Source organism: Pelophylax lessonae (assembly GCF_965119305.1).
Source record: "Pelophylax lessonae genome assembly, chromosome: 13".
NCBI classification, from domain to species: domain Eukaryota; kingdom Metazoa; phylum Chordata; class Amphibia; order Anura; family Ranidae; genus Pelophylax; species Pelophylax lessonae.
In genome coordinates, this window is record NC_138780.1 from 48,164,793 (window position 1) to 48,189,920 (window position 25,128).

The window sequence follows — 25,128 nt, forward strand, 5'->3', positions numbered from 1 at the left end:
TCATCCAATCATGTGCAAGCAAAAATGCTTATTTTTTTCTTTTTTAATTCTTTGCAAAGTGAAGCTTTACCTCATTTACTAAGCTCTTGCGCTGCACAGTATATTTGCTTTTAATCAAATCAACCCAATAGTGTTTTATTGCTCGGACCTGAGGAAGAGAACTGAGAGGCAAATGCATAGTACACAGACTGCACTGAAAATAATAAACAGTATATTCTGCATTTAAATAAAAGTTACAACCAGAAAAGGTAAGTAAATGAAAAAGATGTTTATTTTAATGTAAAGTTGCTGATAGGGGTAAAGATCTGCCTTAAAAACAAAGAAAGACATTCATAAAAAAGACTCACGCTTTTATTCATTGTATATATTAAAATGTGCTTTTGGGAAAATACAAAAATGTAGCTATTTACCTACCAAAAAGTAACGTAATGCACTTGGGAGCTAAAAAAAAAAAAAATCAATGCAAGTTTCTTTCTAGGTGGAAATATGCAACAGAACCGCCGACCCACACTGTACTTGTGGTCTTCCGTCAGTATACGGCTTCCTTGCAGTCATGAACATATATACCGGATTTTCCCAGCCGCCCTCATACAAAGCCAGCCAACAACTTAGCTTGTACTGGAATCACTCTTTAACAGTCACATAAAATTTATATACAGCATGAACCTCCCCCTCCTGATCATATTACCCCATCAGGTCAGGGGTTGCCTGATTACATTATCATATGCAGATGAAACTGTATACAGAAACAGAATTAACCTGAACTAATTATCTAGCCATCTGGACAGAACAATGTGGGCTTGTTAACATTTAACAATGGAACAGGCAGCAGACTTAACACAATCCACATTCCATCTCAATAGACAGACAATAGAACAAGACTGCCAATGACAGTCTGTCCATCTCCTACATTAAAGTACATGGAATACACATCTATGTATTGCTATGATTATTTAGGAGTCAAACTTCATGGCAACAGGCTATAGGTCTCATAGTGTAAAGTGGGATCAAATCTTCATATTTCTTGAGAGACATTGCTGACAAATATTACTGTCCCCACTGTCCAAACCATTAAGTATCTGTCTTTCACTCCCAGTGACTGTGAGCACCCTCACAAAATAGAGAATGGAAAAGGATCTGGGGGTCCTAGTCAATCACAGACTCAGCAATAACATGCAATGCCAAGCTGCAGCAAGCAAGTGTATCATACTATCAGCATGCATTAAAAAGGGGATTTACTCAAGAGAGAAATCTATAATTCTAAAACTTTACAAAATTCTGATTGGCAATAGTATCCGCGCTACGGAGAAATAATATATTTCTAGGTGTTTAAAAGTTTTAAAATGGCTGCTGCCTACCTCTAAATATAGACCAAAGGTCAATATTAAAATAGTGTAAAAATAATAAGGTAATTGGCGCTGCCTAAAAATTTGTTTTAAAATACGGGTAAGTCAATATCTCATATGTAAAAGACACAGCTTATATATATATATATATATATATATATATATATATATATATATATATATATATATATATATATATATATATATATATATATATATATATGAGCTGTGTCTTTTACATACGAGATATTGACTTACCCGTATTTTAAAACAAATTTTAAAGACGTCCTGACTTTCACCGGTGTGCTGTTTGGTCTTCCTGGGGTATAAGCAGGATTGAAGCACGTCAATGAGAATTTGAGAACTACTGGGTAACTGAATAAGCTGATTGCGGGAGAAGAAATCTGTGAGAACCCTGGATCCATGCTTTATGAGCACAATGGTTATATTATTTAAACGGTATACACGGCCACAGGAGAGGGATCAGCTTATGGGACCATCTTGGACCGGACAGTGGATTTAGGTCTTACACGCTGATTACCCCTGTAGGGGTGATAATTTCTGGTGAGTGCGGGAAAAGTTGGGACCAAGGGAGCACTGTTTCCACACCCGGCACTTTTATACCCGGAGCACCACGAAAATCGCCCACGGAGCCGAATACTGCTACAGCCCACTTTTATATGCACTTTTGTATGGACTTTATATGAACTTGCTTCTCCTTTCACTTACCTAAGTGATCGAGCTTCTTTTAAAGAATACTGCCATAGATCCGTTTTATTATATATATATATATATATATATATATATATATATATATATATATATATATATTATATATATATTACATACCTTTCACTTTTCATAGATAATTTATTATTTATTTTTTATCACTTGCACAAATAACACTTTATCACTCTTTAGTTATAACATACCTTTTTTGAATTGCCAATCACTTTATGATTCAATATATTTCACCAGCAATGGATTTTGATTAGCAGTTTATGTTTTTTCATTCTTTTTCTCTTGGCCAATCCAAGATACTATAGTTAGTATCATCTGGCCAAATCCATCACTATCGCACATGCGTACGTATATTTAGTGATACATTTGGAAGCTATGCGCACAGATATATTGCACTAAGTCACTTTATATTCACCTCATATTTATTCAGCTGTATTGATTAATAACTTGTACATTTTACACTGTTTTATATTGCACTTTTATTTTTATATAAATATATATATATATATATATATACTGTGTCTTTTACATATGAGATATTGACTTACCCGTATTTTAAAACAAATTTTTAGGCAGCGCCAATTACCTCATTATTTTTACACTTTACAAAACTCTGGTATGTCCAAATCTTGAGTATGCCATCCAGTTCTGGTCACTATCCTTAGGAAGGATGTGCTGGAAGTGGAGAGAGTCCAGAAAAGGGCAACTAAGCTATAAAAGGGGGCTGGAGGACTTCAGTTATGAGGAACGACCCCAAACAAACGTAATCCCCCTGGAGAAGAGACACTTAAGAGGGGAAATGATCGCAATATACAAATCTTTGAATAGTAACTCTAGCAGTGGGAGGAAAGTATTTAACCACTTGCTGATCAGGCTTTTTCTGACACTTGGTCACAAGTTTAAATCAACATTTTTTGCTAGAAAACTACTTACAAACCCCAAACATACATTTTTTTTTTAGTAGAGACCCTAGGGAATGAAATGGCGATCAATTTTTTATGTCATATGGTATTTGGGCAGCAGTTTTGCAAACAAAATTTGTGGAGAAAAAATACACTTTAAAGCGGAGTTCCACCCTAAAAACAATCTTTGCACCGTCCGCTAGCTTAGATGAACCTGAAAAAGAATTGGATAATTAAAAATTTTTTTTGTTTCACTTACCTTGTTTTTAATGAAAATATACTTACCTTCCTTCCTCTTCCTCCCTCTGCGGCCTCCAATGTCTCTTCCTCCTTGCATTAACTCCTAGGAGATGAGTGCCATCGATCCCAGGAGTCAGTGCGCCTGCACCGGAGTCACTCGTCACTTCCGGTGCAGGCACGTAATTTCCTGCTGAACAGCTTCTGGGCATGCCCAGAAGCTGTTCAGGGATGGCGCGCCTGCCCCGAAGTGACGAGCAGGGCATTCTGGGACTCCAACATCACAGAAGAGGACACGAAGAGGGACGCTCCGGCTTCAGCTGCCCTCACCTGAGATGGCAGCTCTGGACAAGACATTTTCAAGGTAAGGATTTCTTCTTACAGGCAAGTTAAAACACAGGGGACAGTTCAGAGGCTATCGTTGCTTAAATGCACTAGCCCCGACTGTCCTGGGAGTATTTTTAGGTAAAACATTTTTTTCTGCCCGGAACTCCGCTTTAATGAATTATTAAAAAAAAAGACAACACCACACACCCACAGTATTTACCCCAACTTTTTTGTAAAGTGTAAAAAGATGATGTTAATGCCGAGTAAATAGATATCTAGCATGTCACACTTTAAAATTTGTGCACGCTCGTAGAATGGAGACCAACTACGGTACTTAAAAATCCCCATAGGCGACGCTTTAAATGCCTTCACAGGTTACCCATTTAGAGTTACAGAGGAGATCTAGCACTAGTATTATTGCTTTCGCTCAAACACTTATATTACGAGTGGTGCATCACTACTAAATGTGTTCCTTCCTGACAGGTTTATGTTGAAACCAAATACATCAAACTCTAAAATAGGTCATGCAATCTCACCTTGGGGATGTTTTTCCAATTCTGTAATAAACAGATCTTCATTTTGTTCAATTTTTGATATTAAAGTTGGCTTTTCATGCTGGTATCCTAAGAAAAAGCCAGAAAGAAGATGATTTTTATTATTCTTCTCTCCCCTCACTTCCTGATCTCACTGAGACAGTGGGAGCCACTGGATCCTGCTACTGTCAGTCGAAACCCAGCGACGAGGGAGTGCGGCCAGGTCCCACTGTATCTCAATAGACACAGTCAGCGAGACTCAGGTGCAAGCCCACGTGCATAAAAAGCAGCTTTCATTGGGGGTACTTACCGGCGGGGGACCTAAGAAGAGGAGGTTTGGGGCTGCTCTGTGCAATTCCATTTGCCAGAGCTGGTAAGTATAAAACTGTTATTTTTTTTTTTTTTTTAATTTTACATTTAGTGTCCATTCACACTTGTGCAATTTCTATTGAAACTTTACCGTGTGACATGATGAGACTTTGGGTGAACGCGACTTTGTCTTTGACCAATGTGATTGCCAAATTGATTGTGACTTATCAGCTGTCAGCAGGTTTCCCCACTGACAGATTAATGTAAACAAAAGAATGCCGACAACGAAAAATAAAATAAAAATACAGTGTGGCGCTTTGGATCTGGTATGGATTTTAAGGGAACACTCACGCCAAAATTTAAAAGTATAAAATCCATACCAGACCCTTATCCGAGCAGGCAGTCAAGCAGGTCAGGAAACGGGGGGCGGTCCCTTAACATGGGGGGGGGGGGGGGGGGGGGCACATGCTGTTTTTTTTCATTGCCAGTATTCTTTTCACAAGTTGCACACAATTCGTATGTATATCATGCAAGTGTGACTTTCATGTGACTTAAGGTTTTACATTGAAGTATATGGCCCTTAAGTCACATGAAAGTTGGACCAAAAATAGTGTAGAAAGTTGCACAGATATGAACGGTACTCATTGGGAAACATGGAGTGCGCCTTGTCATGCTACTCTGGCGTCCAAAGTCGCATGACAAGTCGCACAAGTGTGGCTGGGGCCTTACAACCACTTAAAAAAAAAAACTGTTCAGTGCTGTTGAAATGAGAATATCTGTGGTATTTATAAGAGCTAAATCCAAAAATAGGGAATGGAGGAGGATTTTACAAAAATAGGGAATGCTAAATAATACTATTCCCCTTGCCCACAGCTTCAGCAACATCTCATCACCCCTTATGATTTACTAGAAAGGACACAAACTCTGTCATCACCAATAATATAGTATACCATATTTCTACACTAAAAACTCACAGGATGCGCTTAGACATTAGATAATGAACATATAATATAACCAATTAAAAAACGAAATAACAGCATACTATTCAAGATAACATCATCAATGATACAATAAACTGGAAATTGTATTTCATTTTAATTTTTTTTTATTTACTTTTTTGTTCCATGGGATTTGATGAAGAAAAACATCAATACTCATGATGATTCAAACACAAAAAAAGGTCCTGGCGCTAGTCCTTTTAGGTTCCTGATAGGTCATAGGTCCAATAGCTATAATACTATGGCTGTGACCTAAAGTAATATGTTACACCAAAGGCTGCCAAATTCCTAATGTGGGATGATGTTCAGGGCTGTCAATACTATAATAAAGAAGGATGGCGCTCTATGGCATACATGTGAGAGAATGCTGTATGGATAACTGGCAAGAGAGTGTCAGGATAAACCATTAAAGTTTAATGAAATCACATTGTGATAAAATATAAAAATAAATCGTCAGCCAAACCAGTCCTCGGATCTCCCTGGGGTGCTGTGGGACTCAAGTGTTGAAATTAGGGGAATCCAATCACAGTGGGTGGTACCAAGTAGGGAGAGGCTGTCCTGTGTGGCACAATACGTCACTGCGATGGTGATGGGCTATGTGGGTACTGTGTGCAGCCGCTACACAGACCCAGAATCGGATCCTCCTCTGTCACCGGATCCTCCGCAGTTACCGGAAGTGACACATGGGTGACGTCACCGGAAGTGAAGGCCGGAAGCTCAATAGGACGCCAGGCTTGATCTTGGCAATGACACGCAAGCTTCTGGTTGCCGCAACGACATGTTTTGCGCGCATGCGCTTTGTCAATGCGCTTGAACTTGACAAAGCGCATGCGCGCGAAACATGTAGTTGCGGCAACCAGAAGCTTGCGTGTCATTGCCAAGATCAAGCCTGGCGTCCTATTGAGCTTCCGGCCGTCACTTCCGGTGACGTCACCCGTGTGTCACTTCCGGTAACTGCGGAGGATCTGATTCTGGGTCTGTGTAGCGGCCGCACACAGTACCCACTTAGCCCATCACCATCGCAGTGACGTATTGTGCCACACAGGACAGCCTCTCCCTACTTGGTACCACCCACTGTGATTGGATTCCCCTAATTTCACCACTTGAGAGTCCCACAGCACCCCAGGGAGATCTGAGGACTGGTTTGGCTGACTATTTATTTTTATATTTTATCACAATGTGATTTCATTAAACTTTAATGGTTCATCCTGACACTCTCTTGCCAGTTATCCATACAGCATTCTCTCACATGTATGCCATAGAGCGCCATCCTTCTTTATTATAGTATTGAATACTCATGATAAGCTCATGTATATTTTATTCTAAATAACTGATGTTTTTTTTTTCTAAATAATCAAAAGATTTTCTCTTTTCCACCGATTTACTATAGCCATCATTATGTATTTTAGAATTCATTCAATAAAGATTTTTTTTTTTTATTACCTGAGTTTAGCATAAATACACAAAGCCCACCAAGATTCAAGTTAAGAATATACATGGTTTGTGGGCGTGTTTGTATAAAGTATTTTTTTATCCGGTGTGTGTTAAACTACAAATTAATAAACTACGATCCACTTCCAAATTTTCATTTTCATATTTACAACTAGCTCTGATTGTGCCCCTTACTGTGCTCTGACGACTTCAGGAAGTAAACCATAATATTAGTGTGTAATATGGGACAAATTTACAGCTCAACACTAGGATGGGTGCCCTCCAAACTCATCTCTAGCCAAACTCATTCTCTTTGCTTACTCCAATAAGCTTCAGTTTGGGTCATTTCCACCCAGAAGCCCACCTCTGTTTACATGAGCTGTGGGACAAAAATGACCTGTTAAAAAAAAAATAAACAAATGCAAGTTTGGAGTTTAGGGGGCACCCAAGGTTATCGCTAGTCTTCATGCCTGGTGACTCTTACCCTAACACTTTAAGCTGGCTACATACTAGAATTTATTTTTAGTTTAACGCAGCAAGCTGAATGAAAAAAAAAAAAAAAAAAAAAACTAAGATCGCTGTACTCCCCCCCCTCACTGTGCAGTTGTGGTCTGACAGGGGGACTGGCGCCCCACCAGAACACACTGATCAGTGCTTGCAGCCATTGGCTGCAAGCACTGATTTGATGCTGGTATTCAAGCATGCGCATTAACCAAAAGTTGGCCATGAGATTGACTTCTGTAGAACAAACAGCTGTACATGGACTGAAATGCGGCCGGTCCCTGCCAATCAAGTGGTTTCAGAGGATTTTCAGCCCACGTGTACCCAGCTTTACTAAGTACAAACATTTGATTCTGTTCTTGGGCTACCTGAGTCAGTCCCAGACCACACCAAGGTAACCCTTTGACTGCTAAAAGCAACATACCTAAAGACAAATAAAAGGGAATTAAATGGCCATAGACAGTTCAAATCTCAGCCAATTCAGCGGGAACCAGCCGAGATTCGAACCACGTATGGGCAAAAACGTATAGCCAAGTTGATCAAATCGATTAACTTGGGTACAACCAGCCTGTTGGATTTTTTACATGCGATTATAGCCGCTAGCAATAATCGTGTTCCGCCAGCGAGGACGGCTTTCCCCACCCCCTCGCTGGGACACCGGGAGAACACAATAGCTCTGCTCTTTTGTGGTTACAGGAAAGAAAATGGCTCGGTCTACAGCCGGCCTTAGACTGTGAAGGTTCAATGCTTGCAACAAAGCCTCTTATTATTGCAGGTTTAGCAGGCAGGCTTGTATGCCTTTTAAACTCATTACATTCATTTTTTTTTTTTTTTTTTTTTTTATCTGCTGTATGTATAGTCAAAACTTTTTTCACGAAGGTAAAGATGGAGGGGAGAGCAGGAGGAAAGATACATTTAAAAAGCATACCGATTTCCACAGTGGTAGCCAAAGTTCTGAGAAGCAAAATATCCATGCCCTGGCCAAGTAAATAAGCCATTGGCACTTTTTTCAAGCTAAGGCTCCATGTACACGGGACGTTGTTAAAAGTCCCTTTGAATGCTGGAATTTTTAGGACGTTTGAAACGTTCGTTCGGTCGCGTTTGTACCCGCGTTTAGCGGGCGTTTAGCAGCGTTTGCGGGCGTTTGCGTTCAGAAGCGTTCCTAGAGGTCAAAAAAATTATTCCCCTTTAAAATGGAAAAACGCGAACGCTAAACGGGGGTCATCGCGTTCGGACGCGTTCAGACACGTTCGGACGCGTTTGTGCTTTTCAAACGCCGGGAAACACAGGTTCGAACGCAAATAATTGCGTTCTAAAAACAGTCCCTGAACGCAACTGCCTGCAAATGACTGTAAACGACCTGGTGTACATGGACAGATAAGATAAAATGTAGATGGGTTCAGGGGCTTCTGAAAAAAACGCCCAACTGCTCCTAAACGGCCATTTCCAGCGTCCCGTGTACATGTAGCCTAATATTTACCGCTGCTTAGATAAAGAAAATTTGTTAAACACAAATGTTAATTTTTACTTCTTTAGACAAAGGATTTGGCTCTTATACATCAAATCATTTAACCTACCCAGAGAGTGGATTGTTTTGTAATTATCTATCATTACTTGTCGGTAAAGTTCCATTTGGTCGGCTTCTAGATATCTCCATTCTTCCTCTGAGAAATACACGGCAACATCTTCAAAATCTGTAGGGGGCTAAAAATCACCAAGAGTAAAGTTTATTTCATAGAATATGTCTGAAAAGGAACATAGTTCAAGAAGAAAGCAAACGTAAATTTTGTTTGGGTACAGCCTCGCACGACCGCGCAATTGTACATTAAAGTAATGCAGTGCCAAATTGCAAAATAGGGCCTGGTCAGGTAGGGGGCAAATGCTTAAAGTGGTTAAGGCAAGATTTTTTTTTTTTTAAATAACAAATCTATACCAGCTCTGTACAGTGGTTTTGCACAGAGCAGTCCCAATCCTCCTATTTTCAGTGTCCCCCAATGACATTCCTGGCCCCTCCCTCCTGCCATGTGCCCCCAGAGAAAACAGCTTGCTATGGGGACACCCAAGCAGGACATGCTTTCAAAATGCTGCCTTGTTTGTCCATTCACACACAGAGGCATGCCTCCTTTTTCTTCTCATTGACTCACTGACTGTGACTGACAATGGCTCCTGCTGTTGTCTCAGCCAATGAGGGAGAGTTCCCAGAGAGCTGTGGTTCCCGTGCCCATTGCTGGATCGTGATGGGGCTCAGGCAAGTATTAGGAGGGGCTGGGGGGGGGGGCTTAATGCACAGAATGCATTAAGGTAAATAACCTTGAGCCCTTACAACCACTTTAAAATGTGTGCACATTACATTTATTCCTCCAAACTATTACAAGGCTGGCTAATAAATAAATCCATATATAAACATTTAAATACAACAGTATATAACCTGCAACTGCGTCTTCTTTCTTTTTGCAGCAAGCCTCTGGGGGAGGACTTTTGTCTTCTTTCTCTTAACTCTTGTGGTCTTTAACCTTGGCATTCTGGGAAAATAAACACACAAATACAGAAATGATTTTATAGTAAGAATGTCAAAATGGTTTCCAGAAAAACACAAAAAAAAAAAAAAAACCCTGGTGGACACAGCATCGATCTGATGTTGTATCTGTCCCCCGCCGCTTCGAAGACTGAGGATGGAGCAATCAAAGACTGCTGATCGCTCAGTTCTCAGTCTTCACTGAGCAGGAAGGGGTGACTGGTAGCCTCTGGATCTCTGCTCCTCCAGAGCTCACTGGAGCACTGGGCTGTGGAAGGGTGGGAGCCTAAGATGGGGTGAGCCAGCTGCTTGTCCAGGCATCTGGGTGGATCTTGACTTTAAAGCCTGGACCGACTGACTGAAATTGGGTCACAGGAGTGCAGAACGAAACTTAGCTTTGGCCATACAGTAATCCCCCGCTCCATCGCGGTTCAGTTTTTGCGGTCCCGGTAATTCACGTTTTTTTTTGTAATGTTATTTTACTATATAAATCATTAAAATTGAAATATTTTTGTGTTTTCCATAGCTCTTGCTCTGTCTCTTAGTATCTTTTATGTGTTTAAATGAGTTTCTATTGTTTTAAAAGTGTGTTTAAAGACCTTAAAATGCTTTTACACGTACAGTGACAGTAAAAAAAACATGCCTACAATGCATTTTAATAGGGTTTTTCTATTTCGCGGAATTTCACTTTTCGCGGCTGGGTCCGGAACGTAACTTTAAGTGACCGCTGTTTGCTGCCATGTAATTCCTGTATCACTTCATCTCTACATTCTACTTCTCAAGAATTTCACTTTTTAGCTGATTCCTACCAACCAATCAGTATCTACTTCATAAGCAGTTGATCCAGACATTGGGTCGATTTACTAAAACTGGAGAGTGCAAAATCTGGTGCAGCTGTGCATGGTAGCCAATCAGCTTCTAACTTTAGCTTGTTCAATTAGGCTTGGACAATAAAACGTGGAAGCTGGTTGGTTACCCTTCACAGCTACTGGTGCACCGAAAAGAAAATTCTGGACCAAAACCAAAAATTCAGGAAGCACTTGGCCGAAAAAAACAAAATGGAAAGTTTAATAAAATAAAAAAAATTAATAATAAATAAGGCCCCTTTCACACGATCAGACCGATCAGGTCTGCCTGTCCGTTTTTCAGGCGGACCTGATCGGACCACCCATTCTCCTCTGTGGAAAGGCGGGTGTCCACTGACACCCATCCGTCATCTGCTGAAAACAGACGGATGGCGATACGTTCGCCATCTATCCAGCGGGTCGGATCGGATGAAACATGCTGTCCGTTTTCAACTGATCTCCCCATAGAGGAGAGCGGGACTCTGACAGGTCTTTCTCTGCACAGTGAGACGGACCTGCCTTTCGCCTGCTCAGCGGGAATCAACAGAGCGATCCCCACTGAGGTAGCGGAGTCCACCGAGCGGATCCGGCCTATGTAAAAGGGGCCTAAATCATTGTATTATATTTGACTTTTTAATTAATATTATGAATTTAAACAAAACATGTTTTTCGGCAAAACACCGACAATCCAATTTTCAGCGGCTGATATATCAGTGCATACCTAGACAAAAAAAAAAAAAAAAAAAATCCCAATAATTGTTTTTTTGTGAAAGTTATAGCGCCTACAAACTATGGTATAGATACTGGAATTTTTGTTTATTTTTTACTAGTAATGGGGGGTGATCAGTGACTTATCGTGGGAATGCAATAGTGCGGAGGACAATCTGACACTAACTAATGCTGGGAAGAGGGGAATGGACTTAACAGCTAATGACATCACCGGCACTAATAAAGTGATCAGTGATAATACTATACACGGTGGCTGTACTAATGACACTGGCTGGAAAGGGGTTAACATCTAGGGCGATCAAGGGGATAAATGTGTGCCTAACAATGTTTAGCGTGTGTTCTGTGGGGTTTATTTACTAAAGTTAGAAAGTGCAAAATCAGGCTCACTTCTGCAAAGAAATCAGCTTTTAACCTCAGCTTGTTCAGTAAAGCTTTGGTACTAAAACCTGGAAGCTGATTGGTTTCTATCAGGGATAAGCTCAGGTATGTTTGAGTTGCCATGTGCCCGATCCCGCCAGGAAGCAGACACTGCGCTCCGCTAATCACAGGCAGTGAGACATTTCCTGATCCGCAGCTGCACAGATCGGGAAATGTCTGTCTGACTGTGATTAGTGAAGTGCAGCGTGGGCTTCCTGGCGGGACAGGGCACGTAGCAACTCGAACCCGTCTGAGCTCATCTCTAGTTTCTAGGCAGAAGTGAGCCTGATTTTGCACTCTCCAGCTTTACTAAATAATTCCCTGTGTGATGATTTTCCTAAGCAATGTGTCGGTTTTTAGTCCCTGCTTTGAATAGAGAAAAAACCCAGCACATCGCTTCTGTATGAAAAGAGCCCTGTGTCCTTTACCAACACTTAGCTCTCTTCTGCCATTCGCTAAGCCGATCAGCGAGTCCCTGGCTGAAATCATTGGCCAGGACCTGCTGATCAGCTTGTGCTGCAGTGAAAGCCAACACAGTCTTCCAGGTCTGCAGGCACATGCGTGATCAGACCCAGAATAAAGCTGCGAGGTACAGGTACGTGACCGGGAACATTAAATGGACTTTGGAGGGTTGGCAAGGGGTTACGTAGGCAATGAATTAACCACTTGCCGCAAAATCATGTACCTATACGTCATTTTGCTTTAAGTGGTGTGATGCCTGCAGCTCCGGTACAGTTTTTTTTTTTCTTGTAATAACAGATGCGGCTAAGTAGCTGCTCGGCCGGTATTACAGGCATGTTTCCCCCCTCCCGCCGTCTTCCACCGCTCTGCCCTGGATCCCCCGTCCCACCGGGAGATCCGAGAGACCAGCCGACACGAGACCTGAACAAAGCCGATCCTCCAATGTAGTAACCCACAATATCACAGCGTCACTTCTGGAGATTACTGGAGTCTTAAAGACGCCAGTTTTAAACATTTTAAAGTATTAAAAAACACCAATCGTGGCATTTTGAATACTTTCAAGTGCAGAGGAGGGGTTTGGGGATCTTATGGCACTTTTCCACTGCAAGTACTGGCTCGGCTCTACTCGGCCCTGCTTGGCCCGGTTTGCTTTTCCACTGCTGGTACCGCAGGGTACGGTGTTGGAACGGTTCGGTACGGTATGGTTTGCTTTTCCACTAAAGTAGTACTAAAGTTAAGTGGGTGGGATAACAACGGGGTGGGTGGGATTCTTTGACCAATCAGTGGCTAGTAGTGACTGCATGCAAAGGATTGTGGGATATGGTACCAGTTTGGTACCTGTTGGAACCACAATCGAGTAGGTACTGTTTTTTCAGAGCCGTACCGTTCGGTTCCATGCAGTGGAAAAGCGCCGCTGTACCGTACCGAACCGTTCCGACACCGTACCATGGGGTACCAGCAGTGGAAAAGCACAAAAGCGAGCCGAACCGTTCGGTTCCATGCAGTGGAAAAGCGCCATTATAGACCCCAGATCCCTTCATAAAGAGTAAGTGCCGGTTCACACTGATGCGATGCGGGAAGGCTGCGAATTCGCAGCCTGTTCCCGCATCGCACACGCACCCCAGGCAGTTCACACTGCCATATGCGATCCGCTGGGGGTGTCAATGTAATCTTAACGACACCCCCAGTTTGATCGCATATCGCAGTGCGATCGTGCAGTTCGCACAGGATCGGATCGCACAAGTGTGAACCGCTGTGCGATCCGATCCTGATGCGGCAGCAAAAATGCCTCCTGTGCGTGTTTGCTGCGGGTGCGATGCGAATTTAGCCATAGAAACTGTATGGCTAAACTCGCACCGCACAGCTGATCGCATGTCATGTCGGAGCAGTGCGCTCCGACATGACATGCGAACCCCGCACACGCAGTAGTGTGAACCGGGGCTAACTGTCACGAGGGATGTTTACATTCCTTGTGACATCGACAAAAGTGATCAAAAACACACAGAAAAAAAAAAATAAATAAAAAAATAAAAAAAAGGGACAGAGAAAAAATAAGGGAAAAAAAAAAAATTAAAGCACCCCATCCCTCCGTGCAAATGTAAACAGTGTTAAACACACATGTGAAATATCGCCGTGATCATTCGAGCGAGAGTAATAATTCTAGCAGTAGACCACCTCTGTAACCTAAACAGGTAGCCTGTAAAATTTTTAAAGCTTCTCCTATGGAGTTTTTAAGTAGCATAGTTTGTCACCATTCCACGAGCGTGCGCAATTTTAAAGCATGACATGTTAGGTATCCATTTACTCGGTGTAACATTATCTTTCACCTTATACAAAAAAAATTGTGCCAACTTTACTGTTTTTTTTTTTTAACCACTTGCCGACCAGTCACTGGGACTGTACTGCGGCAAAGTGGTTAGATTCCGTCCAGCAACGTAGACCTACGTCGCTGGACTCCTCCCCCTGTAGGCGGCGCTCCCGCTGTTTTCAGTCACAGCGGGAGTCGGGCCAGGGGAGGAGCAGCGGCGATCGCCGCTGCTCTTCCCCGATTGTCGGGGAATCGAGTTTGGAGATCCGCCCGCCTGTTTAAACAAATCGGGGGGATCTCCCAAGTGACAAACAGTGACAGATTGCAGTGTTCAGCATAGCTGAACATGCGATCTGTCCCTGTGTCACACACAGTCACCTCCCCCCACACACGTTAGTAAGCACCAGGCATACATTAACCCCTCCCTCTCCAATAAAATTAACCCCTTCCCTGCCAGTGTCATTTTTACAGTAACAGTGCATATTTATAGCACTGATTACTGTAGTAATGTCACTGGTAACCCCAAAAGTGTCAAAAATGTCAGTCATGGGTCCGATCTGTCCGCCGCAATGTCGCAGTCCCGCAAAAAAAAAAAAAAAAACACACCAAAAATGACAGAAATCTTTCCCTTCGTTAGTAAACGCAATAACTTTTGCGCAAACCAATCAAAATATTCTTATTGTGAATTTTTTTACCAAACATAGGTAACAGAAAACAAATTGGCCAAAAATTTTAAAAAATTTTGATTTTTAAATTTTTTGGGGGGGAATTTCATATAAAAAAAAATTAAAATATTGTTATTTTTTCAAAATAAACGCTCTTTTTTGTTTATAGCGCAAAAAGTAAAAATTGCACAGGTGATCAAATACCACCAAAAGAAAGCTCTGTTTGTGGGAAAAAAAGAACGTAAATTTGGTTTGGGTACGTCGTCGCACGACCGCGCAATTGTCAGTTAAAGTCGCACAGTGCCGAATCGCAAAAAGTGGCCTGGACGTAAGACAGCAAAATCCTCCGGTGGAAAAGTGGTTAAATTAAAGCGGATTTCCAGCATCAAATACCTTTTTTAACTAAAAATACCCTCAAAGGCGGAAGTGATGTCGATGGCTGTGGCCACAGAGGGGGGAGAAGGAGGAAGTACAATAAAAAATGATCTAAAAAAAAAAAAAAAAAAAAGGTAAGGGACCCCCCCCCCCCCCCCGAAAAAAATTGAAAATGCCCAATTGTTGATCAGCATAGCGAGCGCTCCAGGAATCACTAAAGTTGCAAAATAGGCCGGAACTCCACTTCAAGTTTATTTTTTTCCAAAAAAAATTGCATTTGCAAAACCGCTGCGCAAATACAGTGCGACATAAAACATTGCAATGACCGCCATTTTATTCTCTAGTGTTTTATGCCAAAAAAATATCTAATATATGATGTTTGGGGGTTCCAAGTAATTTTCTAGCAAAAAAATACTGATTTTTTTTTCTTGCAAGCAACAAATGTCAGAAAAAGGCCTGGTCTTCAAGTTGCTAAAGTAAAACCCCGTACACACGCAATGATTATCGGCTGACCGGTCGTCCGTCTTTTGTCCAGAGTGGTGTCTGTTGGTTGGAATGTGCCTAGACTGCACACAAATTTTCTCGCCCAACAAAATTCTACTTCAGAAGTGATGTCATGTGTTGGTTTGCTTTCTTTGTGTTCTTTCATCTCTGAGCATGCCCAGACTTGCTCATAAGATTTTTTCCCTGTCGAAATCTGTACTGACTGCACGAAAATCGGCCGTTTTTTGACGGCGGACAAAAATTTTATATAGCCTGCACACCAGATTTTTTCGGCCGAAAAGTCAGAGTTGGTTGTCGGAAGCACCATACTAACAAGCCGAAAATCGGCAGATCGGTCGTTGGACGAAAATTCCCGGCCGATTTTTGATGCGTGTGTATGAGGCTTAAGAATTGTTTTGGCTTCATGCCTAGTACACATCTACTTGAAAATCGAACCAACAACTGTTCGTATTATACCCTGTCCTCTTCCCATGTTGAAAAAAAGAATGCCTAAAATAGTATGAAAATTCCCAAACAACGGATCCTCTGGTACAGAAATTCCGACGTACGCAACTACGGTCCGTCTATAGTCGTACTTTGTTTCCGATCATGCACAGGCCTGCTCACTCGATATTTATAGGACGATTACTGTACTAATTAAACTAAAATCATACGTTGCAACTAATGTGAAAATTTTTTCCAACTTGTCTCCTCAGAAATATTCATCTGAACAGTCCAATATCAGCTCTCGAAAGCAGTGACCTAGTGAATGAGAAATCAAGCGATTGTTCCAAATATTTTCATCCGATTTTCTAATAGCATCTACTAGGCTTTGGATCCACTTGCTGATATGTCGCTGGGCTTCAAGCAGTTATACCGGGATGATGCCTGCAGGTATCACCCCAATGCTGATTTTTTTTTTTAGAGTCGGAAGTCGGTTCTTTTGTAAAAGCAATCAGAGTGGCTAAGCAGCCACAGGACTGCTTTTACAAGCAGTGGGATGTGCCCCTAGGGAGTGCTTACTAGCGATTCCCTGTTGGTGCACCTCTAGTGTTAACCTTTAAAAGCTTTTAAAGCGCCGCCTATGGATAGTTTTTTTAACATTGCACGGGTGTGCGCAATTCAAAGCTTGACATGTTCGGGATCTATTTACTATTTACTCAGGGTAACCTCTTTAACCACTTTAATACAGGGCACTTCCCTCCCTTCCTGCCCAGGCCAATTTTCCCCTTTTAGCGCTGTTGCATTTTGAATGACAATTGCGCGGTCATGCAACACTGTACCTACACCAAATTTATGTAATTTCCCCCCACAAATAGAGCTTTCTTTTGGTGGTATTTGATCACCTTTGTGATTTTTACTTTTTGCTAAACAAATAAAAAAAGACCGAAAAGTTTGAAAAAAAAAAAAAAAGTTTTTTTGTTTATGTTATACAATTTTGTAAATAAATAAGTTTTTTCCTGCACTGATGAGCACTGATGAGACTGCACTGACAGGCACTGATGAGGAGGCACTGATGAGGAGGCACTGATATGCAGCATTGGTGGGCAGTGATAGGCGGCACTGCTGGGCACTGACGGGCACTGATAGGTGGCACTGACGGGCACTAATCGGCACTGACGGGCGGCACTGATGGGCACTGATAGGCAGCACTGGTGGGCAATAATGGGCACTGGTGGGCGACACTAAAGGATGGCAATGATAGGCACTTGTGGGCAGCACTGATAGGGAGGGCAATGGGGGGCTCCCTGAGCCCTGATTGCCATCCCTGTTGGCCATAGTGGGCATCCCTGGGGTCATAGTGGGCATCCCTGGTTGATCTAGTGGCATCCCCCCCCTGAGGGTCTGCACTGGTAATCAATGATCTGATTACCAGTGCCGACCCCCCCCCCCCCCCCCCCGTCAGGGGAGCCGCCGATCGGCGCTCCTTTACTTGTGCCTGTAAGGCACGAACTAAGGAAAGCCGATCAATGGCTGTTCCTGTTTACGATGTGACCAGCCGTGATTGGACACGGCTGATCACATGGTAAAGAGCTACGTCAGTAGTCTCTTTACCGAGATCGGAGGTGCAGGGTGTCAGACTGACACCTCGCATCGCCGCTCTGCGCACCCCCGGGGGGCGCCCAGAGCTGTGTTATCCTGCCGCCGTCATATCACGTCCGGTCAGGATAACACAACCACATTCCCGCCATCATTCTGTTATAGGGTGGCCGGGAAGTGGTTAATATTGTACAAAAAAAAGAAATTGAGCTATGTATTTTTGCATTGAAATTCAAAAATGTATACATTTTCAGGAAAAAATTGCCTTTGAAAAAACTGCTGATCAAATACCGTGTGACATAAAAAAAACTGCAAAGCCAACTTTTATATATATATATATATATATATATATATATATATAATGTTTGGGGGGGGGGGTCTAATTTTCTAGCAAAAATTACAGATTTTTTTTCTACGTAAACAAAAGTGTTAGAAAAAGACCTGGAGGTCAATGGTTAACCACTTGCCGACCAGCCGCCGTGTATATACTGTGGGAAATTAGCGCTATTGTGCAATACAACATACCTGTACATCGTTCTGTTCAATAGCCACTAGATGGTGCCATCGTGCTGCAAAAGGCGCGATCATGCTGCGATTGGCTGGCGGGGTGTAAATTAACAGGTCTGGCGGACCCCATGTCTGCTGGCCACCCACGATCATGTGCAAGAGGTCAAGATGGAGATCTTGTGTTTCTGCTAAGCAGGAACCCGGATCTCTGTCTTTCCTCAATCAGTGCAACCCCCCCCCCCCCACACACACACAGTTACTGAGCACTCCCTAGGGACCCGCTTGCCTCTGTTAACCCCTTTCCTGCCAGTGTCACTAGTACAGTTGGGCCCCTTTCACACGGGCTTTTTTCATCTGATCTCCCATAGAGGAGAGTGTGGATCTGACAGCTCCGTCTCTGCAAAGTAAGTGGACACGGACCGGTCATCCTCCTGCTCAGCGGGGATCGGCAGATCGATCCCTGCTGAGCAAAATGGAGTCCGTCGGGTGCACCGCCCGGGTGAAAGGGGCCTTACAGTGCATTTTTTTTAGCACTGATCACTGTATTAGTGTCACTGGTCCCAAAATGTGTCAAAAGTGTCAGTTAGATGTTTGATTTGGGAATAGAGGGGAGGTGAGTGGCGCTCATTTCCATTGTATATTCATTTGGATTATATATAGGAGGTAGGCTGCAGCCAGTCACATTTATCCTAGTGCGGATTCCCCCCCCCCCTCCTTTTTTTTTTTTCTAGATGTCCGATTTGTCCACTCTGCAAAAAAAAAAAAAAATTATATATATATATATATATATATATATATATATATATATATATATATACACACATAATTTTTTTTAATATATATATATATATTATATATTTTATTTTTTTTTTTAACTATATATAATTTTTATTATATATATATATTTTAACAAAAAAAAAAAAAAAAAAAAAAAATCGCAGCCAATACTAGTAATAAATAAATAAATAAATAAATAAATAAAAATTCCATAAAAATATCCCGTAGTTTGTAGACGTGATAACTTTTGCACAAACCAATCAATATACACTTATTGGGATTTTTTTTTAACCAAAAATATGTAGCAGAATACAGATTGGCCTAAAATTGATTTTATTTTTTACAGAATTGCCGCTCTTTTTATGTTTATAGCGCAAAAAATAAAAAGCGCAGAGGTGATCAAATACCACCAAAAGAAATCTCTGTTTGTGGGGAAAAAACGTAATTTTATTTGGGTGCAGCGTCACACGACCGCGTTATTGTCAGTTAAAGTAACGCAGTGCCGAATAGTAAAAAAAAAATGGCCTGGTCATTACGGGGGTTAAACCTTCCGGTCCAGAAGTGGGTAAAGTAATTTCTAGCAAACAATGATGATATTGGCATTTGTGCAAAAAATAAAAAATAAATAAAAATTGTCCAAGTAGACAAGCAGTTAAAGGGAGCGGTGAGCCTATTTTTACCATCCCCCCCCCTCCCCAAATGTAAACAAGTCCCTATGATCCCTGCAACCCCCAATGCAGGATGTATTATTATTATTATTATGATGTGATGTATGTGTGACAATGGGGCTCTTCCAGGCTGTACACTGGATTGGGCAGAGCAGAGCTGGGGTGAGAATGAGGTGAGCCCAGAGTCCTCCACCCCGGGGGAGGACTGTGGCGGTCAGCACACACAGGAGACACATAATACACATAGGAATAGAATGGGAAGAGCTGACACTTCTCTATACGGAATAGAAACATTTCTACACTGCGAGTGAATGCACAGAGCGCTCCTCTCACCATACCTGAGAAACACTAGGAAACGGCGAATCCACTTCCTGGGATCAGATCATAGAGATCTGCACCGACAGCTCTCCCACTCCACTCTATACCGGAAGTGACGTACCGGGAAGACTCCGTGTAAGTTTCTGCTTTGCCCAATCACAGTCCTGTACGGAGACCTAGACAATCCAGGATTGGATAATAGCCCTGGGATGGGCGGTTTCCATGGCAACTGTTCTCTCCTTCCTTATACCGCTGCTCAGTATACATGGAAAGCTGTGTGGGAGGGGCGGGGATTATCGATGTTCCTGAGGGAATGGAGGAAGAACTGAGAATCCCAGAATGCTGCCTTCTATATCCATTATATTCGGGTGCAAATCATTGGAAGGCCCCATTTTATACACCCATAGTGCAGGCTATGAGAACACTGGATGGACGGTCGTCCAATTTTCATTAACCACTTAAGCCCCGGAAGATTTTACCCCCTTCCTGACCAGGGGGTATTTTGCGATTCGCCACTGTGTGACTTTAACGGAAAATTGCGCGGTCGTGCGACGCTGTATCTAAACGAATTTGACGTCCTGTTTGTCCCACAAACAGAGCTTTCTTTTGGTGGTATTTGATCACCTGTGCGATTTTTTGATCATGCGCTATAAACAAAAAAGAGCGACATTATTGATTGCTCAATAAATAGATGATACAATCTAAGCCCCGGAAGATTTTACCCCCTTCATGACCAGGCCCTATTTTGCGATTCGGCACTGCGTGACTTTAACGGACAATTGCGCGGTCGTGCGACGCTGTACCCAAACGAAATTGACGTATTATTTTCCCCACAAACAGAGCTTTCTTTTGGTGGTATTTGATCACCTGTGCGATTTTTACTTTTTGCGCTATAAACAAAAAAAGAGCGTCAATTTTGCAAAAATAGCAATATTTTTCACATTTTTTTATATGAAATTCCCCCCAAAAAAAATGTAAAAATCAAAATTTAACATTTTCGGCCAATTTGTTTTATGCTACATATGTTTGGTAAAAAAAATCGCAAAAAGCGTATTTTGATTGGTTTGCGCAAAAGTTATCGCGTTTACTAACAAAGGGAAAGATTTTTGTCATTTTTGTTGTTCTTTTTTTTAACGCGTAATGGCGGCGATCTGCGATTTTTTTGCGGTACTGCGACATTGCGGCGGACAGATCGGACCCTTGACTGACATTTTTGACACTTTTGGGGTTACCAGTGACATTTCTACAGTAATCAGTGCTATATATATGCACTGTTACTGTAAAAATACACTGGCAGTGAAGGGGTTAACTTTATTTGAGAGGGAGGGGCTGTGTGTGTCCCTAGGGGCGTGATTCTAACTGTGATTGGCTGTCTGTTGAGCTGTAGAAACAGTGATCAACGGTTCTACATAGTAGAGCCGTGTGATCACAGTTTCTACACAGGGGAGAATGACAGGCGGCTTGTTTTCACAAGCCGCCTGACTTTCTCCCTCTGCAGCGGCGATCGCAGAGTGACCGGTGGACATCGGGTCCGCCGGTCACACACGCGGGGGGGGTCCGTGACCACGCGGGAGCGTGCCTCCGGCGGCGCGCGCTCGCTCCCTAGACCCTCACAGGCTAGCGACGTAGACCTACGTCGCTTTGCCTGTGAGGGGCTGACTGCCGACGTAGATAGTCGTGCGGCAGTCGGCAAGTGGCTAAATGTTCATATCATGATATAACCCGAAATTTATATCAAATTGTACAAAAATTCTCAAACGACAAAGGCGAACGTAAGTATGCACTAGCGTCTTCCGGGTCGGTCTTTGCTTCTGATCACTCGCAGTATTTTCTATTAGATTATTTCCACACAATTACTGTACACGTTGAACGAAAATTGGACATTGTGTTTACTTACAATAGGAATTTTCTGGCTTGCACCTTCAGTTTTTTGTATGAACAGTCGGAAACACAATACTAATGAATGAATAACCAACCGATTTGTTCCTTGTACTGAGATGATTGTAGCTGCATTAGTGCATCCCCAAAACACTAAATAAGCCATCATACACAGCCAGGCCTTTAGATTAGAGCAGTGTTTCTCAATTTACCGTACACACGATAAGAAAATCTGTAGGGAAAATTCGTCCGACGACCGATCTGCCGATTTTCGGATTGTTAGTATGGTGCTTTCGACTGCCAACTCCGACTTTTCGGCTGACAAAATCCTGATGTGCAGGCTATAAAATTTTTGTTGTCCGTAATACAACATCCGATTTTCATCTGATTAGTACAGATTTCTAAGGAAAAAAATCTTAAAAGCAAGACTAGGCATGCTCAGAGACGAAAGAACACATACAAAGCAATCCAACACATGACATCACTTCTGAAGTAGAATTCTGTCGTACGGGAAAATTCGTATGAAAATAACCTCTTCACTTTCCACATCAGACTAGCATGCCACAAAAAACGGACAACAGATCGTTCGATAATCTTATAGTGTGTACGGGGCTTTAGGCCCCTTTCACACAGGGGAGTCCGTCGGTGTACTCCGTTTTTCTTAGTGGGGGATCGATCCGTCGATCCCCTGCTGAGCAGGGGGATGGCAGCTCTGTCTCCGCTCTGTGTGCGGAGAGGGAGCTGTCAGGTCCCTGCTGTTCTCTATGGGGGAATCGGATTGGAACGGACCGCCTGTCCATTCTCATCCTATCCGCTGGACGGATGGAAAATAGGGTTTCCATCCGTCCAGATTTAACGGATCAAATCGAATGTCAGCAGACATGTCTCCGTTGACATCCAATGCCCCATAGAGACGCATGGGGCATCCGTTCAGATCCGACAAAAAAACAGACAGGCGGATCTGAACACTTGTATGAAAGGGGCCTTACAGGCCAGGTTTGCAAGATAACTGAAATGCATCACAGGTGATATCATTTGCTGCTCAGTGATTGCAGTATTCTAGTCTGCATCTCCCCAAGGTAATACTTAAAATCTGGCTTGTTAGTGTGCCGTGAGGACTGGAGTTGAGAAACACTGGATTAGGGTGACCAGACGTCCCCAGTGTCCGGGCACAGTCCCCGGATTTAGGGCACTGTCCCCGGTCCAAGTCTGTCTCCGGATTCAGGGTCGAATTAATGTAGACAGGCAGGGGCAGACTGAGAACCCTCAGGGCCCCTGGGCAAAATAAATCAAGGGCCCCTTCCAGGCCCCACCCATGTTCCGCCTCCAGCCACACCCTTGCCATGCCTCCATCCAAACCCACACTCCGCCTGCAGCCACACTCACAATAAAACAACACAACATAGCTCTCTGATACCTAGGCCAAGTTGGCTCCTCTTACCTTAATTACAGTTGCTGGCTGGCAAGCTGTGGTCTATGACTGGCAGGCTGTGGTCTTGTTGGCTACCGCTGACAGGCTGTGGTCTTGCTGGCTACCGCTGGCAAGCTGTGGGCCTGTGGCTGGCACTGACAGGCTTGCTGGCTGGGTGGCTGGCAGGCTGTGGGCCTGTGGCTTGCTGGCTGTGGGCCTGTGGCTGGCACTGGCAGGCTTGCTGGATGGCAGTCTGTGGCTGGCTGGCAGGCAGTGGCTTGCTGGCTGTGGGCCTGTGGCTGAAAGGCTGTGGCTTGCTGGCTGTGGCTGGCACTGGCAGGCTTTCTGGCTGGCTGTGGCTTGCTGGCTGTGGGCCTGTAGCTGGCCCTGGCAGGTTTGCTGGCTGGCAGGCTTTGGCTTGCAAGCTGTGGCTGGCTGGCAGGCTGTGGCTTGCTGGCTGTGGGCATGTGGCTGGCACTGGCAGGCTGTAGCTTGCTGGCTGTGGGCCTGTGGCTTGCTGGCTGTGGGCCTGTGTCTGGCACTGGCAGGCTGTGGGCCTGTTGCTGGCACTGACAGGGTTTCTGGCTGGCTGTGGCTTGCTGGCTGTGGATCTGTGGTTTGCTGGCTGTGGGCCTATGGCTTGCTGGCTGTGGGCCTGTGGCTGGCACTTGCAGGCTTGCTGGCTGGCAGGCTGTGGTTTGCTGGCTGTGGGCCTGCGGCTTGCTGGCGGTGGGCCTGTGGCTGGCGCTGGCAGGCTGTGGCTTGCTGGCTGTGGGCCTGTAGCTTGCTGGTTGTGGGCCTTTGCTGGCACTGGCAGGCTTGCTGACTGTGGGCCTGTGGCTTGCTGGCTGTGGGCCTGTGGCTGGCACTCGCAGGCTTTCTGGCTGGCTGTGGCTTGCTGGCTGGCAGCCTGTGGCTTGCTGGCTGTAGGCCTATGGCTTGCCGGCTGTGGGCCTGTGGCTGGCACTGGCAGGCTTACTAGCTGGCTGGCTGTGGGCCTGTGGGCAGGGGCGGACTGAGCGGTCAGGCACTTCGGACGTGGTTTGAGGGCCTGGCCGAGAAGAGGGGGCCTGGCCGGCAAGGGGGCCCACCGCCCAGTACAGAATTAACTCACCTGGCAATACATAGTGGGAGGAGGGGAGGGGCCCGGCTACTGTCGCTGCTTCAGTGTTAGGAGGGGAGCTGGGGAGGGGCCCAGCAGCTGTCGCTGCTTCAGTGAGAGGAGGGGCCCAGGCTAGTGCTGGGATTCCATTGTGTGCGGGGGTGTGTCGGCGTTGCATACTGACGTGATGTCGATGTGCCCCGCCTCCACAGGCCATGATACGGGTAACGGTCGGTAACCTTACCGGAGACAAGTTCCTGGATGCCTGCGATTGCGAAGGAGTGCCCTCTTCATCTTCTTCAATCCCTGCTTCATCTCTCTATCCCTGGCGGTTTCTGTTTAATTGTGAGTGGTTCTTGTAACATATTGCCTCTATGTGAAATCCAGCTCCACTCAATGGTCTCTCCTGTGAGGAATGATGTGTACATACATTTGCATTATCCCACACAATTTTAATAAAAATATATGATTCGCATATTCTTATTAACATATAACTATTTGAAATTACTACACCATGAGTGGCTTTGCGTTTGTACCCCCTTACTGAAAGAATCACCAGGAGTAGTGGAGAACACCGCCAGGGCCCCCATCTATAGGACCACAGGAGAGCCCCATTCACAGGACCCCTTGAGAGACCCATTCCCCCACAAGAAGACAGACCACTACCAGATGCCAGGAGAGAGACCTATCCCTGGAACCTTGCAGCCATAACCAAACCCTAAGGCTTTTATACAAGAAAGTGACAGGTGAGAGGCCAACCACATAGTTAGGGGGCCCCCCACTGTCCATCACCTGCACTTTCTT

General features: G+C 43.9%; 1 protein-coding gene across 1 annotated transcript in view; it reads right to left on the reverse strand.

Moving 5' to 3' along the window:
- The window catches only part of LOC309569832 (uncharacterized protein), a 63,091-nt gene extending 43,019 nt beyond the window's left edge, over window positions 1-20,072 (reverse strand). Inside the window, exons 1-4 of the mRNA XM_082275835.1 lie at window positions 19,954-20,072; window positions 9,754-9,847; window positions 8,903-9,029; window positions 4,090-4,176 (exon numbers count right to left, since the gene is read on the reverse strand). Of these exons, the coding sequence (XP_082131961.1) occupies window positions 4,090-4,176; window positions 8,903-9,029; window positions 9,754-9,846 (307 nt within the window). The 5' untranslated portion in view covers window position 9,847; window positions 19,954-20,072. The remainder of the gene's footprint in view (window positions 1-4,089; window positions 4,177-8,902; window positions 9,030-9,753; window positions 9,848-19,953) is intronic.
- Between the last annotated feature and the right edge of the window lie 5,056 nt (window positions 20,073-25,128).